At 37.7% G+C, this 18,197-nt stretch overlaps 9 protein-coding genes across 9 annotated transcripts; 7 read left to right on the top strand and 2 right to left on the bottom strand.

The window, feature by feature from the left end:
* I206_107294 (uncharacterized protein) lies at positions 1-240 on the top strand (the record flags this gene model as incomplete). Its single annotated transcript, XM_019156886.1, has 1 exon — positions 1-240. The coding sequence occupies one exon, from the start codon at positions 1-3 to the stop codon at positions 238-240; it is 240 nt and encodes a 79-aa protein (XP_019009604.1).
* Positions 241-635: 395 nt separating this feature from the next.
* Positions 636-3,201, top strand: I206_107293 (uncharacterized protein; the record flags this gene model as incomplete). The annotated part of the gene is made up of 7 exons (XM_019156887.2): positions 636-1,145; positions 1,215-1,798; positions 1,865-1,924; positions 1,987-2,118; positions 2,185-2,656; positions 2,792-3,075; positions 3,141-3,201. 7 exons carry the CDS (start codon positions 636-638, stop codon positions 3,199-3,201), a joined length of 2,103 nt encoding a protein of 700 aa, XP_019009605.2.
* Positions 3,202-3,512: 311 nt separating this feature from the next.
* I206_107292 (uncharacterized protein) lies at positions 3,513-5,103 on the bottom strand (the record flags this gene model as incomplete). The annotated part of the gene is made up of 4 exons (XM_019156888.1): positions 3,513-4,313; positions 4,430-4,603; positions 4,725-4,901; positions 5,002-5,103. The coding sequence occupies 4 exons, from the start codon at positions 5,101-5,103 to the stop codon at positions 3,513-3,515; spliced, it is 1,254 nt and encodes a 417-aa protein (XP_019009606.1).
* A 520-nt stretch (positions 5,104-5,623) lies between these two features.
* I206_107291 (uncharacterized protein) lies at positions 5,624-7,210 on the top strand (the record flags this gene model as incomplete). Its single annotated transcript, XM_019156889.1, has 6 exons — positions 5,624-5,752; positions 5,825-5,985; positions 6,080-6,173; positions 6,233-6,443; positions 6,561-6,745; positions 6,851-7,210. 6 exons carry the CDS (start codon positions 5,624-5,626, stop codon positions 7,208-7,210), a joined length of 1,140 nt encoding a protein of 379 aa, XP_019009607.1.
* A 1,516-nt stretch (positions 7,211-8,726) lies between these two features.
* On the top strand, positions 8,727-10,666 carry I206_107290 (uncharacterized protein; the record flags this gene model as incomplete). The annotated part of the gene is made up of 9 exons (XM_019156890.1): positions 8,727-8,783; positions 8,845-8,923; positions 8,998-9,133; positions 9,200-9,345; positions 9,404-9,447; positions 9,513-9,727; positions 9,831-9,928; positions 9,991-10,388; positions 10,460-10,666. The coding sequence occupies 9 exons, from the start codon at positions 8,727-8,729 to the stop codon at positions 10,664-10,666; spliced, it is 1,380 nt and encodes a 459-aa protein (XP_019009608.1).
* Positions 10,667-11,156: 490 nt separating this feature from the next.
* Positions 11,157-11,854, top strand: I206_107289 (uncharacterized protein; the record flags this gene model as incomplete). The annotated part of the gene is made up of 3 exons (XM_019156891.1): positions 11,157-11,300; positions 11,427-11,689; positions 11,752-11,854. The coding sequence occupies 3 exons, from the start codon at positions 11,157-11,159 to the stop codon at positions 11,852-11,854; spliced, it is 510 nt and encodes a 169-aa protein (XP_019009609.1).
* Positions 11,855-12,056: 202 nt separating this feature from the next.
* Positions 12,057-12,727, top strand: I206_107288 (uncharacterized protein; the record flags this gene model as incomplete). The annotated part of the gene is made up of 3 exons (XM_070203489.1): positions 12,057-12,107; positions 12,256-12,342; positions 12,464-12,727. 3 exons carry the CDS (start codon positions 12,057-12,059, stop codon positions 12,725-12,727), a joined length of 402 nt encoding a protein of 133 aa, XP_070059590.1.
* Positions 12,728-13,784: 1,057 nt separating this feature from the next.
* I206_107287 (uncharacterized protein) lies at positions 13,785-14,536 on the top strand (the record flags this gene model as incomplete). The annotated part of the gene is made up of 4 exons (XM_019156892.1): positions 13,785-14,111; positions 14,168-14,234; positions 14,296-14,439; positions 14,499-14,536. 4 exons carry the CDS (start codon positions 13,785-13,787, stop codon positions 14,534-14,536), a joined length of 576 nt encoding a protein of 191 aa, XP_019009610.1.
* Positions 14,537-15,243: 707 nt separating this feature from the next.
* Positions 15,244-17,748, bottom strand: I206_107286 (uncharacterized protein; the record flags this gene model as incomplete). Its single annotated transcript, XM_019156893.1, has 10 exons — positions 15,244-15,390; positions 15,450-15,558; positions 15,615-15,875; positions 15,947-16,091; positions 16,156-16,348; positions 16,404-16,583; positions 16,645-16,717; positions 16,898-16,935; positions 16,989-17,207; positions 17,269-17,748. The coding sequence occupies 10 exons, from the start codon at positions 17,746-17,748 to the stop codon at positions 15,244-15,246; spliced, it is 1,845 nt and encodes a 614-aa protein (XP_019009611.1).
* Positions 17,749-18,197: the final 449 nt, after the last annotated feature.

Below are 18,197 nucleotides of genomic sequence, written 5' to 3'. Positions count from 1 at the left end.
ATGCCCAAAAAAAGACCTGGTCCAATTACTATTTCATCACCAATACCACGTAGTCCTGATGGATTACTTACTCCTAATTCTGCACACCGAAATTACCCTTCTCCTTCAACAAGAGGTGCATCATCGCCTCGTACGCCTACAAAAAATACAAGAGGAGGTAAGAATCAAGCGAAAGTATATGATGAGGTGAGTTTGATTTGGTTCCTCACTGCGGATGAGTTTATATCGAAAGATCTGTGAAGAATGCTGTGCTGTTGCGGATTACCTTTTATTTCTTTTCATCAAAATTCCCTTTTTACCCCTAAACAATTGTGATTCTGATCCGAATTACGCTTTGATCCATGCTCCGACTTGATCAGTTAATCAATCAACCCCGCATAGTAGAGATGGAAATGCTATGTTATAAACCAAAGTGACAAGTGACATGCACAAAGGTGTACCTTTCAGCATGTTTCATCTTCACACATTCAAATATTCCTTTGATCAATCTTAATTTGAATAATTCATATTCCCAAACAGCTTGATTTTCATATCTGTAACTTACAATTTATACTTACAAACAATACGACCTTTCACCAACTCACGCTTATTTAGAACAATTCAATTCATATAATTCATCACCTGATCCAAACCATATGCCAATTTCACCTTTTGATTCCCCTTCTTTAGGTAATGAAAAAGATCCATTAGGAGGAGGAGGAAGTGGAAGTAAATTTGGTGATAATCAATTTTCATCAAATCATTATTTAGCACCTACATTACATCCTCATGGACAACGTAATAAAGCTTTACCAACTACAAAATCTGGAAAAAAATATAAAAATACTACTAGAACATGTATACCTACTAATCCTACTAAACGTAAACTTTGTTTTTTCGGTATACCATTATTACTTGTAATAATAGCTGGTATAGTTATTGGAGTAGTAATTGCTACTCAACATAAACCTTCTTCAGGATCAAAATCTTCAAGTAATGGTACGAAAACTAATAATGGAAATGGAGGACAAACTACTTGGAATCAATATGTTGAACCTTCTTCTGGTGGTGATGGAGATATAGTAACTACAGATTTAGGTGTACAATTTCAATATCAAAATAAATTTGGAGGTCATTGGGCTCAAAATCCTTATGATCCATATTCGGTGAGTTGACCTTTTTTTTTTTTTTTTTTCTCCCAAAACGTATATTAATTGCTAATTCGTGATAATTAGGTCTCTGGTAAAGCTCAATCATGGTCACCAACTTTAAATGAAGAATGGATATGGGGTACACATATTGCAAGAGGTGTAAATTTAGGTGGATGGTTAGTTACAGAACCATTTATAGTTCCAAGTTTATATGAACAATATCAAACTTCAACACCACAAGCAATTGATGAATATACTTTATCACAAGCAATGGGAAATAATTTATCAGAAAAAATGGAAGAACATTATAAAACTTTTATAACTGAAGAAGATTTTGCAGCAATTTCATCTGCAGGTTTAAATTATGTTAGAATTGCATTAGGTTATTGGGCAATTGAAACTATTGAAAATGAACCTTTTTTACCTAAAGTATCTTGGACTTATTTTGTTAAAGCTATTGGATGGTCAAGAAAATATGGAATTAGAATTTTTATTGATTTTCATGCTTTACCTGGAAGTCAAAATGGATGGAATCATTCTGGAAAATCAGGTAGTGTTAATTGGTTATATGGTGTAATGGGTATTGCGAATGCCCAAAGATCTTTAGAAACTATTAGAACTATTACAGAATTTATTTCGCAAGATGGAATAAAGCAAGTCGTTCCTCTGTAAGTCTTTCAAATTGTTTTAACTCTCGATTTGCGAGTGATTGAAATTTACGTTTTCGTGTATAGATTTGGTCTTGTCAATGAAGTTATGGCTAAGACTGTCGGAAAAGATGTATTGGAGAAATTGTGAGTTACCTTGATCGACAGGTAGAAGAAATTCCTGCTGATAATTAGTTTTCTTAATACAGCTACTACCAGGCTTACCAGACTGTTCGAGGTGTTTCTGGATACGGTGCAGGTAATGGACCTATCTTGTTGATGCACGAAGGGTTCTTAGGAGTAGCGAACTGGACAGGATTCTTGAATGGTGCTGATAGAATGTGAGTTGGGTCTAGTTTAAGTCCTCAGCGTTATTGGTTAATACTAAAAGTTAATTTCGTCTCCAGTGGAATGGATCAACATCCTTATTTAGCTTTTGGAGATATCAATACAGAATCACATGCGGTTCAAGCTAAAACACCTTGTACATGGGGAGGAGGTACAAATGATAGTATGACAAATTTTGGATTAACATTAGGAGGAGAATGGTCAAATGCAATAAATGATTGTGGATTATGGTTAAATGGAGTTGGATCAACACCTAAATATCAAATTGCAGGAAATGATTGTTCAATTTATGATGAATGGATGAATTGGTCAGAAGATTTTAAAAAAGGAATAATGAATTATACAATGTCAAATATGGATGCATTACAAAATTGGTTTTTTTGGACATGGAAAATTGGAAATTCAACTGTTAAAGGATATCCAACTTCACCACAATGGAATTATAGATTAGGTTGGGAACAAGGTTGGATACCTAAAGATCCTAGAATTGCAGGTGGATTTTGTAAAATTTTAGGTATAGGTGGAAATCAAGTGAGTATTTTCCATTATATATATATAAATATAACAAATTCTTTAATCTATTCAAAAAAAAAAAAAACAACTTGGTATACTTGAATTTTCATGAAAATTTTGGGAACTGATAATTTAAATTTTTTCAAATTTCAGTTCGAAGGAACATATCCCTCTTCAGCTGTTGGATCATTTAGTGGAACACCAACAATTGCATCTGATCAAATTTCATCACATTCAATATGGCCACCACCAACTTTAGGACCTTCTTTTATAGTTGATCAAATTTCATTATTACCTACTTTAACTCAAACTGGATCAATAGTAATTTTACCAACTGCAACTCATCCTTCAAATTCTACTAATATTGGTAATGGATGGACAAATTCACAAGATACAATAGGTGCTTATGTTAGAGTACAAGGTTGTAATTATCCAGAGTAAGTATATCATAAATGAAATTATTAAAGAGGTCTGATTAATTGATTTCTCTATTTTCTATTAGTGAATACGATGCTGTTAATGCTACTGTACCTTCTGGAACATGTACTGGATCGTCAAGGTAGCTTTGATTTCTGAAGAAATACAAGTATATATATTTATGGACATTCCGGGATTTATTGGGTTTTTAAATTGGGTCAAGTAAAACAATTATAGAGCAAGTATAGTTTAGGATATGATGCAGAATATGTAGAATCTGTCATACTGCTAAGATCGCGAATTTTCTCTTATATAATTCGAAGTTGTGAACATTTCCAATCGTAACATTTTCGTTAATTCATAAATATACCAATATGACAGAGCAAACCATTTTCATCTGAAGATAAATCCTTCATGTTGGTTTCAGAAAGTAAAATGAGACTTCTAATTCAAACACTTATGAGTGTTTTTGAGCTGATTCGATTTGATCTTTTCTACCTTCAATTAGACTTTTTAATGTTTGTAAACCTAGTAAAACACCTTGATCTGGACCTTCTTCTGGAGTTAACCAAGTATGAGCAAAATCAATTAATTTCAATTTAATAGGTGAACATTCTAATTTAATTTTATTTTCTTCTTCATCTTCATTTAAAATTTCATCATCACCTTCTTCATTTTCAAAATCATCCTCAAAATCAGAATCATTTGAGGAAGAATAAATTGAACCATCATCTGAAAATGCTGAACGTTGCTCATTTATTTTATTAGCTTTTAATAAATTTAAAGCTTTTTTCTTTTCCAATTTTTCTAATGATTTAGGTAATTTTGACGAATCACCTTCGTATACTATTAATAAAGATGCTCCAACAAATCGAATTTCTAATTCAGATAAAACTGAAAATAATTTATCGATTTCTTCTAATATTAAATCTAGTACTTTAATCATACAATCGGGTCGTATTGTATGATTTGTATATTCTTGTGGTTTATTTTCGGATGATGCGGATTCTGAAGAAGGAGCATTAGAAGCTGTTATTGGTGTTGGAGGAATTCCACTTTCCAACGATACCCCTGTCTTCTCAGGTATGATTTCCAATTCGCTTTGACTTTTTGTGGGAGATGCTGAAACAAGAGACGGAACGACATCGTTGGGTAAAGGGAAGAAACGTTTCATTCCTTCTGGTAATTGAGAGACGGAAATGGTTTTACCAAATGATTTTGGAGTTACAATATATGATTGTGTGGGTTCGTGCCATGTCTATACAGCTAAATTGTCAGTAAGATGATAGAGTGGCACAGTACACATAACGTGGAGACATATTGAGTGAGTCATGGAAGTGTATATAAGTGGTTTTATGAACTTGTAACACTCACTGTAAATCCTGTTAACCTAATACCGGTCTCATGAGTGGTGGTATCCCTAGCTTGTTTATCCATCCTATACTTCTTCTCTTCACTTGCATCAGGCCCATATAGTACTTTACCGAGTTTAACATCTATGATATTCGGATGAGTAAATGCGTATGAGAGATTTTGTATGACTACAGACTAATTAACAAGGTCATAGAAGTCAGCTTGGACCTCTTTCAATCTGATGGTCAGGCTTTTGAATGATGATGTCCGCTAAAGAGAAGGAAGGATTCAGATTGAGAAGAAGGATGATACACACCTCCGGAATCTCTTCTTTGCCCGGTAAACCCTTTATATCGCCTTCAGAGCTCAGTTGACCTTCTAATCGTAAAGTACCATAAAATTTAGGCACAAATGGTTTGAGTTTTCGAATAGGATCTTCACGCGAAGAAGAATTCAGCGTTTGATAGAATGCTATCTCGCGAGGAAGAGCGGGCTATTTAAAGGTGAACAAGTTCATTAGCTGAATGACATCGTACACAAATTTGATTTGGATTTTTAACAGCTTGAATAATTCGAAATGCGCTCGGGCTCACTTTTATAACTAATGAACCTGATGCATCTGACATGACACCATCGTGACCTGCTACTTGATTCGCGAGAGGTGTTGATTCGCCAATTGTCAAAGATGAAGACATGATTTACTATATTATAGAACTATGTTATAGATAGATGAACTTAGGAGACATGAAGAGAAATGCTGATCAAAGGAATTCATTCGAAATGTATATACTAGTATGATTCAAATGGTTGCAAACGCCAAGTCAGAGCTTATCATGCCGTCATCGCCTTGATCACGTGACACTATATATCTGAAATTGCATTTGATTCCGCCTTTTGAACCGTCATAACAGCGGCTGTCTCCTTGTTTGGTCTCATTTAAGATCCTTTTATGGATAAACAAAGATGCCATGATACAGAAACGCCAAGACTCTTTTTGGGAAATGTATTGCCGCCGTCATAGTTTCGATCGTATGATCACCCATTTATCTTAACATATTTACACAAATACACAGATTCATTTATTACTAGTACTAGTGCTAGTTCGCATCGCAACATTGTTGTATAGTTGTTCCGTTAGCAATTCATGCCCAGTGATAAACAGCACCGAATTTAAAGATCAAATCTAATTCAAGTCGATAGAATACCTAAATCGATATGCCTTTACCATGGCAAAAATCACATACGAGTTCTTCAGGAGGTCGTGTGACAACATCAAATAAATCTAGAAGGTTAAGAATATTTTTAAGTTATGCTCCAGATTGGGCATTAACAATTGTTTTATGGGTACATTAGTAGTCATTTTTTTATGGATAATGCAAATGATAGACTGCTAATTGGTTGTTTTTGTTTGTATAGGGTATATTTTATTTATTAGATAAAATTAATGGATATAGAAGATTATTTGATATAACTGATAATTCTCTTGCTCATCCTTATGCTGATCCAGAAAGAGTACCTGTTTGGTTATTGGCTGTTCTTTGTGGTGTAGTTCCAGCTGTAATCATCATTATAACTGCGTGAGTATACATCATTCATAGATTTCAGCTTGAATAAGGCCCTTTTACTCAAATCAATATGTAGCTAATATTTTAATTTTAATTTTTATACTAGTGCTATAAGGCGATCATTTTGGGATGCTCAATCTGCTTTATTAGGTTTGATTTTGGGTTTAGGCTTAGTAGCTACTTTCACCAATATCGTCAAGGTATGTTCACTGATTATTATATTCACGTGAAAAGCTGGATAATCGAATTAAATGTATAGATTACAGTTGGTAGACCTCGACCTGATTTATTCGCTCGATGTATATTACCAGAAAATCTTATCGAAAATCCTTTACACAGTTTAACTTCTTGGACAGTTTGTACTCAATCTGATGATTCAATGTTAAAAGAAGGATTTAGAAGTTTTCCAAGTGGACATAGTAGTTTTGCATGGAGTGGAATGTGGTATTTAATTTTATATCTTGCTGCTAGTAAGTTTTGTGGGATTTTATTTTATTTTTTGGGGGTCGGGGGACCTTTTTGCTGGCATGAAAATAAAAGGAAAATTTTTGCTAATATTTGTTTTTTTTTGGGGGGGGTTTTGATAGAAATGAGAATTAATAATAGATCAGGATATACATATAAATCTTGGTTACTTCTTGCTCCACTTTCTTGTGCAACTTTAATTACGATATCAAGAACAATGGATTATAGACATCATTCAACTGATGTTATTGCTGGAAGTTTAATTGGAATTATTGGAGCTTGGTATTCTTATAGACAATATTATCCTGTAAGTTGATTTTTTTTCCCTTAATAATTTTGACATATCTTTAAATCTTCAATCATTCTTAAAGACGATAATTAATTTTACAACTTGTTCTAAAATCAATTTTAGCCAATTGGATCTTCACAATCATATAAACCATATTCACCAAGAATACCTAAAGATGAAGAAATCCCATTACACAATAGACCTATTAGATCAAGTATGGAAGGTATACTTAATATTCAAAATGAATCACATCATCATACAAGTGGAAGTAGTGGAGATACTGTAAATGGTCAACAACCTATTGGAATGGTTAATGGTGGATTTGAAAGTTATGAAGCGAATCGCAGAGATAATTGGAGAGCAGCAGATTCAAGTAAAACACAAAATAATATTGTTTCATCTAAAAACGGAAAAATAGGTACGGAACATGATTACGGAGAGGGAGAAGAGACTATTCAACGATCTGTTGATCGAGCAGATTGAGAAAAGTTGTTAATATTTTGACGGAAAATAGTGTTCATACATGCATATATAGGATAATCTTCAAGATAATCTAAACGGCTAAATTGTACTCTTATTTTGTCTAGATTCAGTATCTAGTAGCGACCAAATTTTATTAATTCAGTGAAGCCAACCCTTCTTACATGTCCTTGGTCACGGAATATGTGATTGAATGTCGTTAACGGACGAAAGGTATAGATATATATACACTCTTAGTGTTTAGGCAGGAGACTCTAAAGCAATCCTACTGTTCAAGTCCTGGTAGAATCGTTTAAATCGACAATAGAGGAATAGTATCCGGTCTATTACTTATGTGTACAGCTTGCGAAGGCGACTAATTATTGGACGTACGGCTTGATACTGCTGTTGAAGTTGTTGATAAAGCAATCATTCCGTCTTTCTTCGACGAGAAGTGTGAAACCACAAGCATATACACGGACTAAATACCTACCTAACATATAGAGTAAATCCAAAATTCATATTGATTAGTCCGTCAAGGAAAAGGTGATGAGATAATTGCTCACCCAAATTGAAAAAGTCAAACCCGATACACTGACGATCTAAGCGGGAGCAGACTTTTGTTTTTCCATGTGACACAAATAAGAAGTAGCAATAGCTCTATCAGGTAATATTGTAAATCAGAAATGGCCATATTGATAAGGCTTATAACCCACCCGCCCATACCGCTAAAATGGCTAAAACTAATACTAACAATAAGATACTAAGGATATGAAAGACGGGTGCATATGGTATCTATCCACAAGAAAGAAAGTGAGGTTCTTCTATTCTCTACTATCTGAAATACAATGACAAAAGCAAGAACTATCATACCTTACAGGATTTGTCAGATTGTATCACAGTAGCGACCAATTTGATCTGGTTGATGTTGGCAGCAAGATTTGAGAACGGTAGAGCGTGATTGTGGACAACTGATTCCGTATACTCATCTCGAAGCAAACCACTGAGTCAGAACATCCTGATAAAGCGTTTTGCTCGAAAGAAATCCAAGTGATTAACGAAATAGATCGATGAAAGTATTTATATGGTTATCGTTCACCTAAAATGATCAACGAGTAAACCACAATCACTAACAATGTTTCATTTCAGTCTATATTATGGAGATAGTTACCATCCTTTGGCCTCGCTTACTAACACACACACCGCATGGACAAACATCACATATCTTAGCTTGATCCCCATGGAAGTCCAAGCTGACTTATTTCCACCGTTAGGGGGTGGAGTTTTACTGAGCTAGATTTTTTCCAATACCCTTGATTCAATTCTCCGCTGAGTATATGAAACAAATAAAACGTTTTGCTGTGTTGTCTTTCACTAGACCTCTTTTTTCACTAATCTCAAGCGTCGGTCTTTGACATTTCAATCTTTATTTCTTCAATTAAATAAATACTCCCATGTTTAGTTATTCGTGGTGAAAGTAGAAAAATTTCCCCGGGTTCTCGGACCACAGTACTCCAAGATGATACAAAAGCACAACTCAATGTCCAACCGATTCAACAGTAAATGGCAATTTCTCGATTATAATCAGACCCAAGTCGTGGGTATATTCGTTCTCCATCTGTCGAAATTTATACGACTGAAGAATAAATTACCTATAGGTTCCATATCCACCTATCTTCCACCTTCTCAGCGTTATTCTTGCTTTCTTGGCATTTGCGATCATTGCATTATGGGCAGGTGAGCGAGATTTTTGAAGTATGCGGAAGAAACGGATAGGTACTGACAGCAAAAGTATGGTGGTGCTATCTCAGCGGCCACAGTAGGATACGAGCCTTCAACAATCTTTGATACAGATATCAACAGGACAGACGATAAACATTGGTTTACTACTTTCATTCCTCGTAAGATAATTGAATCTGAGAAAGGTAAATTGTGTGAATCTGCTATGTGAGTTTCTCTTGTTGTATAGTAGTGTTTGGTGGTACCGCCTGAACGATCTGATTATAAAATCAGGTTCCCAACAGGATCATCACTCATGACAAATGCTCAGTTTCCATCATATACTTATACAATAATTAGGTATAATCGAGATCCATTATATCGACTTGCTGTAGCTGAATATAGAGGGAGCAATTTGAGCGTATGCGCCATTGATACGCGTGAGTGGCAACAGTACCTAAAGCTGCTGAATATACACTGAAAGGTTGAGACGTATAGTCAAAATCACTGTGAAGATGGTATCCGGTGTTGTGGGTATAGCTGTTAGTTGTTACACTTCAAAGCTTAACCTCATCGAACACTTGAACACTGAGCAGCCTGTGCACAGGCAGAAGTACAATGTCCTGAGCCTTGGCCTGCTCAGCTATATACCTCAATAAACCTTGACCCTGGGGAGATATGGGCCAAGACTAATTTACAGGACCTTGCACTTGATTTGCTCTCCAGACTGAAAGTTATATTCGATAGTGGACAATACACAAATAATACCACGAAAGGGAAATGGACCATGCTAAATCTGATACTGAGGGATATGACCTTGAAGTAAACATCTTTCTTTTTTCTAAACACTTTCAACCTTTTCTTCTATGACTCTTCGTCAGGTGCCCTTGGGTTCACCCGCTCGTCATGCTGATAATCCTGACAGTGCTTTAGAAGAGGATCCCAATCACAGACTTCAGACTGTTCCTCCTTTGACATTGAACGCTATGAGGCTCTCCAACGCGGAAGATTCAACTTGGAATGGTAAGTCATCCTTCACTTTCAACTTCGAAGATGATTCATTGGACTCTTTCCGTCATATATAGGTACATCATCAGCAAGTGGCGCATATTACGGTCGACCTCCTGAAATTTACAATGATTTTGTTATTCCCCTAACCAACTTTATTCAAGTATTCATTTCTTCCATTTATTCAGATTTAGGAATAAGAGAAGGTAATATTTATGCCAATCTGACTACTCTCAACCAATTGATCAATGCAAAAGATAACGTAGCGAATACATCAATACTAGGACCAAAGGACTTGATTAACACGAAAGAATTGTTATCAAATATTCCAATCAACCCTTATAGTTCTTATTCCGATTTATCCATCATTCGGAATAACGCTTCGGTCGCCACAGCTTATCTTTGTCACGTTACAAAGTTAAAATCCCCTGCTGATTGGATAGATAGTGTTGCTGGTCTGACATTATCAATTTGGGTAAATATCGTTTACATAATAAGGGAAGCTCGAAAACAGCTAAGATCATAAGCTAATTTCAAGCTCATCAGGGCGGACTATGGACCACTTATATGCTTGTGGTATCGTACCTTTCATCGAGGAAAGCAGAAAGAATGACGGATCAGACATCAATCTCTAACGACCAAGGGCAAATGGATAAACGAACTGCTTTCCAATCAACTTCCAAGAGTGACACCATCGATGCAGTCCCACTTTTACTGCTCAGGACAGAGATTCCTCATCCAAATAGCGGGTAAAATTCAGGGGACCAGTGGAGTCTTACGGGATATGATTAGCTATTCCAAGCTGTAGTTGTAATAACCTTCTTCATTCAGTTCGCTAGAGTGAAACAGCGAGCAGATGCTAGCGATAGAATGTAGTCTACAGTTTCGTTTAGAGCAATGCAGAAGTCTGGAGCTGTAAATGATCCCTGTGCGCCCCTTTGCAGCTGAATAAGGAATGCTACGCTGTGGCTCGATTGATGGTCGGAAAACAAGAATTAATTACTGAAAAAGCGATGATTACCAAGTGTTCAGTGTGTACCAAAGGGGGTGTAAAAAGTACGTACTTCGCTTTCATCAACCAAGTCTGATCAACTGCAAAAGACGTCAGATAAGCTTTCTTGAATTGGCATCTTGTTGTGTTGTGAAATGCATCTTAATCAGAGAATCAATCTATGATATCTTATTAATTCAACTCTACTGAAGAACCCTCGTATCGCTTGGTCTAATATCATCACAGCTCACGATGAATCGTAGCAATTCGGATATGTCTGTAGGGAAATCTGGATCAAATCTCGTACCACACCTCAACAAGAATTTGTCTGGAATGCGAATCGGGAAGACGAAGAACTCAAAATGGTCCGTTCTCAGCTATAATTTAACTCACCCTGTAAGTCTTTTTTTTTACCTCCCTTGTCAGACTTGTAGATGTTGATGTAAGCCTTGCGACTGGTCCACATTCTGGGTCAGGTACAAGCCTAGATTTTTGTTCTGCAAAAACCTTGGATTCTTGCAGGCCAAAATACGTTGTCCGAATCCATGGCCTGCATTCCTTAAAAGTTCATATGCCTATAAAGCAGGAATATCCTCTCAATTACCTCATACTCAAGATGCATACCGATATGTAGTCTTATGGCTCGATGGCTTGGCTTGGGACGTTATTTATAGGTTAGGCATGATTTTCGATAGTGGAAACTACAACGATATTCAAAATCGACCATCAAACGAAACACGAAAATGGTCAATGATGCATACATACTTCATCAATCCTAACATTACGTTAGTCAATTTTTCAGCTTTCTGCCAATACCAGAAAGCTAAGTGTTGATCCTTCATTTTAGCATGATGAGGGTACTCAATTATACGATGTTAAGTGGACCACCTGTCACGATCGTTTCCATGACAGTGTCGAACCCGGACGAAGTCTCTTGGACATGTGAGTAACATTTAAGATTTACATGATTTCTTTCTATAAAAATGCAGGATGTTGATGAAGTCGCGATCTGATAGCTACCGTTAATGAAACCAGTAATTGGGGTAGGAAGAAACCATTGAACTATATTGAGATCTCGTTGTACCATAATCGAACTTTGTTCAAGCTTTCATATCCGCCATCAATTCAGATTTGGGTATCTCGAAGAACAATATGTATGTTAACAAGATAAACGAAACTACCCTCAGTGGGGCTGATCCTTGGGTGAATCAAACAATGTTGGAAATACAAGATACGAAATGTTGAGGTATGTATTACGCCAAAAGCCTAACTCAGACGGCTAAGGATAACTTGGATAAACTTGGGACGATAAATACTGAAAATTTTTCGGTAATACCTGATAGAGCAATAGCTACTTCTTATCTTTGTCATTTCAAAATTCAAAAAAGGTACTGCAGCTTGTACAGTCAGTATTTTGGGTTTGACTTTTTCTATTTGGGTAAGTAAACCCCAATTTCATCCATCTTCTCGATTATTTACCGGCGTGCTTTCAGTCTCAAAAGGATTATGTTTTGTTCTTCAACGATCATTGCTAATGAATTGTAGGATAATCTTGACAGTCCGGGATATGGGCGACTTACATGTTAGTCGTATCGCACATTTCCGCCAAGAAGAATGAAGCTAGAGCATCGAAAATTTCTATCATCTCGCCCGAGAGGAACTATGCTCAAGGTCAAAACGAAAGTATTCCGTTGTTGTCGGTAACGCTTGTAGAGTCTTCTCGTTATGTACAAGTCGAATATTGGATGGATATCCTTGTCCATAGCTATCGAAAGAATCAGTCACCCTCGAACTTCACAAGCTGTTTGACCGGAAGGACGTGAAGCTCTCTTACCATTTCAAGCTCATATTAATCCTTCTTTGAATTGTCGACGAGCACAATCTGAATTACCACTGTTTGGAAGGGGGATGAGATGGATCTTCCAGGTGCCCTACGTGACGTGCTTCTATATCTACTTATATGGTCTTCCAAACATTCACCGGTTCGGATGACAAAGGTCCAGTAGCTTACTCTAGTCTCATGCCAAGAAAGTTTGTCAGTAACAGCTGTCGTTGCATGAACCGCGTTTGGACTGTAGGCATTCCTCAAACACTAAGGTGATTAATTGCAAGACGTAAAAACGACCAGGTCCGACAGTTGATCTGCAGCATAATCCGGCGCATCTATACTTTGTGGTGATCCTTGTGAGCTCATGACCTTGTACACATCCGGTGGCAATGCATGTTTCACGATCGGATGGTGGCCGCGATGTTAGACTCGCATACTGCTTCACTTCCGGCGGGATTTATGGAGACAGGTTTATTGGAACCATGTATGGGATATCTCGGGCCATGATGCAGTTTTACCAACGATTAAAACCGGTTAAAATAAAGTTTGTCAGATGTGATGTGCGCAATCAATCCAAAGTACGTAAATCAACCACTGCTACTAAAACGCCAAACTCTTCTTGAGGCGTCTTTTTGTCGCGTTTGATTAGTGCCTGATCATCTTTGCGGGCTTACCGATTACAAGAATTACTGGTACATCGTCAGGTGTAAGAACCTTAAATCCCGGTATGGTCTAAACTTATGTGATATATAATCTTATTTAGTTCTTTTTGGTAAAATCGTTCCGATCGCAACTGAAAGATTGTTACCGGTCTAATAGAACCGGTCTATTTTGAGATTGGTGAAAGAGGTTCATATTCTGGTACTGAGGGATATGGGGTTAGGTACGCGTTCCAAGCATTAAAAAGTCAATATAGTTATTGATCAAAGAGATGAAAAACATCTGTCAACTCCATTTTCGAAATCGAAAGCAAAACGATACCTTGACTTTTTCTCTATCTCTTACCTCACTACTTTGCATTGACCTGTCAATTTCGTAGTATTTGATCAACTATGAGATTCTTACTCTTTTCGTTATTGTTGATCTTACCAGCGGTTCTCGCTCTTCCAACCAATAAACCCAAATCAACAATTGAGAATTCAATGCTAAGCAAGATTAGCTCATACTTTCATTCAGATCCAGCTGCTGCGATTATAACGATCCAAGAGGAATCCGAAGGGCAAGATGCTACAACTGAAGATTTATCTCAGGAAGAAGAAGAATACTACAAAGCCAAGTCAAAGGGAGCAACGAAGGTGTCTTCGAAATACCCTGTATGCGAAAGTATGATGCGGTCTGGATTTGCTAGTTATACAGGTTGGAAATTGATTGGAGATGACGTGAGTAATGGTTTCCGCTCTCGATACGCGTAAATGAGCTGACACGGATGAGACAGATGAGCGGCGCTTTACCTGTATCTCCGAGGTCTCATTGTCTCAATTTATGCCATGCGTATGGTAATTGTAAGTCATATCCATGTCATCGATCATGTTTTGAAGCAAGGCTGAACAAGATTATATATAGCTTGCGGAGGAGTTTACTTTGATGATGATGCTTATAGATGCTGGTTGAAAGGTATCAAATACGAAAAATGGGAATTTGTCGAGACTGGGAATGAAAGTGATGTTCTAAGTCTGGTCGGAGGATGTGCAGCATGGGGTGAACTGGGTAAGTCAATCGCAGTCGAAAATGCAAGATCCTCTTGCTAATTTGAGATGTCTATGTAGTACCAGAAGAAATGGACGAGGTGTGTTGTAGGGATTAGGTATTCCGAAAGTCCTTTTCTTCATGTCTTATTGTGTCACTGTTTAGTATAGTCTTTTTGGGCTCTTTTGTATGCATGTACTGTACGTGAGATCTTCCCCGAGACGTAGTCATAAGGACTGGTTCATATCAGTGCGAATTGAGTTGCCTGATGAGCTGTTTGCATTTGTCTCAAACAAGTATCTCTATATACCGATTACCAAGATTCAGTGAGTGACAAAATCGTATGAGCACATGCATGTCATTAGAAATGCTGGGAATCCCAAAAATAATATGGTCAAGAAAGAACAAGCTATTGTGCAACGCAAGTCCCATTTCGAGCTAAAGTCCATCCTTCTTTACAGGCAAAAGCACTACATTTCGAGTTGGAACTGAATCATATGTGGGCATCATTCTGCAGCTTGTCCAGTTAACCTTATAGGATATTTCGTTTATACCGAAATCGCTTCAAGCAATATAGAATAAACAATAATGGAGAACGCCTTTTCGCCAAGAAAAATCATGGGAACCGAGATGATCGTCGGATGTGTCGGTTAAAAGGCACTCTGTATATCACTCAGGGCGGACCAAAAAATTGTACGAAAAGCTTAATTATGTTATTTACATGCATATTCCCGAACATGCGAAACTTATGGAATCATCACATGCCTGCTGAATTTCACCATGAATTGTAGATTTATGCATTATAGTGATGGTGTAATAAATTGATCAATCCTCTTTATACAACGTACTACAAACTTTACTTCGTTTTCGTAATTTCTTTCCATATATAATTAACAGAAACGGTGCAGCAGCAAGTATCAGAGCTATAACTGCGACTAGTGTTGAAGCATATTGATATCCCATTCCTTGATACTAAAGTATAATTGTGCTCGATTAGCAGATTTTATTCATTGGAATTGAAGCAAGCTCACCATTTGTTTACTGAATAAAGGGAATAATCCAGAAAATAGATTTCTAATGAAACTCTGTGAAGCTTGCGCAGATGAAGAGTAAATCTCATACGCATCCGCAAGGTATGTACTATACCATATTCATCATCAGAACGTTATGATAGATAGTGGATCGGTCGGACTCACAAAACACCAGTGTACATCATGAATATACCCGTATAGCACCCAACAAGACAAACTGCAGGAACAGCCCAATGTACTACACCGGCTCTAGCTGTCCAAGCGTATATGAAGCAGAATAAGGGGAACATCAAGCCTCCATACGCTGCCCAATATAATCTCGCTTCTGGTGGTGCTTTACCGTTGTTCTTCTTTGCTGCTTTTCGATACAAGTGATCTTGGTGAAATTGACATGCGAAACCTATAAAAGCTGCTATAGCTAGTGTACTGAGATTTCGAATCATTACATTAGCTATGGCTACGCCGAGCTGATAAGATAATTTGCAAATGTTACTCACACTTCGAAACTTGCTGCTTGAGCTGGATTGAAACCATACGCCTCGAAAACCAATATCACCGATGAGCCGAAGATGAAAACGCAGGACCAAGCGAAACCTATCCAGGCTGATAATGCCGTCACTATCGGCTCAGTGATCAGGTATTCTGTGATAATATTGATACATATCAGCATATGTTGGGGCATGGTCGCGAGACGTGGCTGGCTTACGAAACGGCCTTATCAAGGATATTCGCATCATAGTTAAGAAACTAGTCTTTTGTAAATCTGCCGCGCATAGATGTTTCTTTCCGGTCTTTTTCGTCAATTTTTTGGCTCTTCTTGATAACAAAACATCCGCTCGAGTTTCACGTAGAACAATGGCGTTTAGTATGACATTGAGAGCTGCTGCTACAGTTAGAATCTGATGTAAGAGATGACATTAGTAAAGATCTCACATCCCAAATCAAAAGACTCACAATATAAGACCACCTCATTCCTAAATTTTGACCTATCCAACCTACTGCGGGTATACCACTTCCTTGTGCGCAAAATATCATAACGCTGAAAACACCCATAGCTATTCCACGTTGCCGAGGATAAAACATGTCTGCGACCGTGCCTCCGACCATCGAGTTTCCAACACTACTGGCCATACCCTGTCCAAGATTTAGTGGGTAAGATGATTTTTTGTGTATGAATCTTACAAGGATAGCTTACCTGGAAGAATCGAGCAGTAAGGATTCCGTTGTGGTTTTTGGAGAGGCATTGAGGTATGAATAATAGGAGGTTTCTGTGGAACAGTAGAAGACATAAGCGAGCTACACAGGGTTAGATGGAAAAGAGAGCATGAGAGCGGAAGGAGGGTTACGTGAGCGAGGTCACTTATCTTCTGAGCGACTTAGCTTTTTGGCTCAGGCGTGGAAAGAGTGACGATTTGAGATAATTATAAACGCGTAGGAAATGTACTTACACCACTGAAGTGATTTGATATATCATATTTCGTCCAATCTGGCAACGGGGCATTAGCCTTAAAGCTGTCAAACTTGACCAGAAAGACTTACCAGTTCACTAAGAGGCGCTAATACCATAGGTGTAAATGCGATAGCCATCATGGGTAGCGTCAATTGCAGCAAAAACACTTCTCTCGACACATCAAAGTATCCTGGGCCCCATTGAGACAAGATTCCAACCGAAACCAAAGAGGCAGCTCCGGTGAAGGTGATGAAAACGCAAGTCAGGAGTATCGCGTATTTCCTAGAAGTATGCCAGTTGAAAGGATTCTGAAATTTTCCATTCAGCTTGCAATCGTATTGAAAAATTACCGCAAAGATCAAGACTCACATCCGGATCATCCGGTATCCAATCAACAATGATAACTTCTTCTTCACCATTACCTAAATCCACTACAGCTCTATCTTCCATTATACCTGCCGAATGCCTCCTTTTCCCGTGTATCGATATATGCCTTCTTAAATCACTTTCCAGTTGATTTGCTTGTCTAGAAGACATTCTCGATAATCCACTTACCATTCTTGATAAATCACCTCCTGATTGATAAGTCTGACTTGATGAAGCTATATGAGGGGATTTCGATTTCGAAAATGCTCTAGGTCGAGAAGTAGTTAAAGTAGAATCGAAAGTATCATGATGTTCTGAATCCGAAATTGAAGGTGATTCCATGGAGTCTAAGTATTTGCTTCGATAGGGTGGACGAAGCGGTGACTCTGGTTCTTCATTTTTGGATAATTCTGCAGCTGTTGAAGAGCTATGAGAAGAATCTCGAGATTTCTCAAGATCATGTGGGATTGTTGGCTCAAGCATGATCAATGATTGTTTTGGCTGATCTCATAAGACTATATGACACTGATCATACACATGATACGGTATGAAGATTCGAGCAGATGTTGTGGCTATGTATGTACGAGTTGGTACCAAATCGAATTGCACCGTCAAGAGGAAATGAGAGTTACAGACTTTTCTCAAAGCCCTGAAATAGTTGGCCTCGGCTCGGTGAAGACCGATATTCGGCATTCAAAAGACCCTCTGCTGCTACGCCCTCGAATGCATACATTTTATATGATTATTGCAAATGCTTATAGGTAGCAGGGTCACGAGAATCATGCCATCCTTGTTAAGTATCTGTCGAATCGGACGGAAGGTTTGCGCATGGCGGAGGCGTGTACCGAGATGATCAAATATTGTGATATAACAGCGGATATCGGTCCGAGTGAGACTTGGCACTACTATCAACCTGCATATCTATCGTGTAT

This window comes from Kwoniella pini, chromosome 10, assembly GCF_000512605.2.
Source record: "Kwoniella pini CBS 10737 chromosome 10, complete sequence".
Classification (NCBI taxonomy): domain Eukaryota; kingdom Fungi; phylum Basidiomycota; class Tremellomycetes; order Tremellales; family Cryptococcaceae; genus Kwoniella; species Kwoniella pini.
The sequence above is the reverse complement of the archived record's forward strand: the minus strand, read 5'-3'. Positions and strand labels throughout refer to the sequence as shown.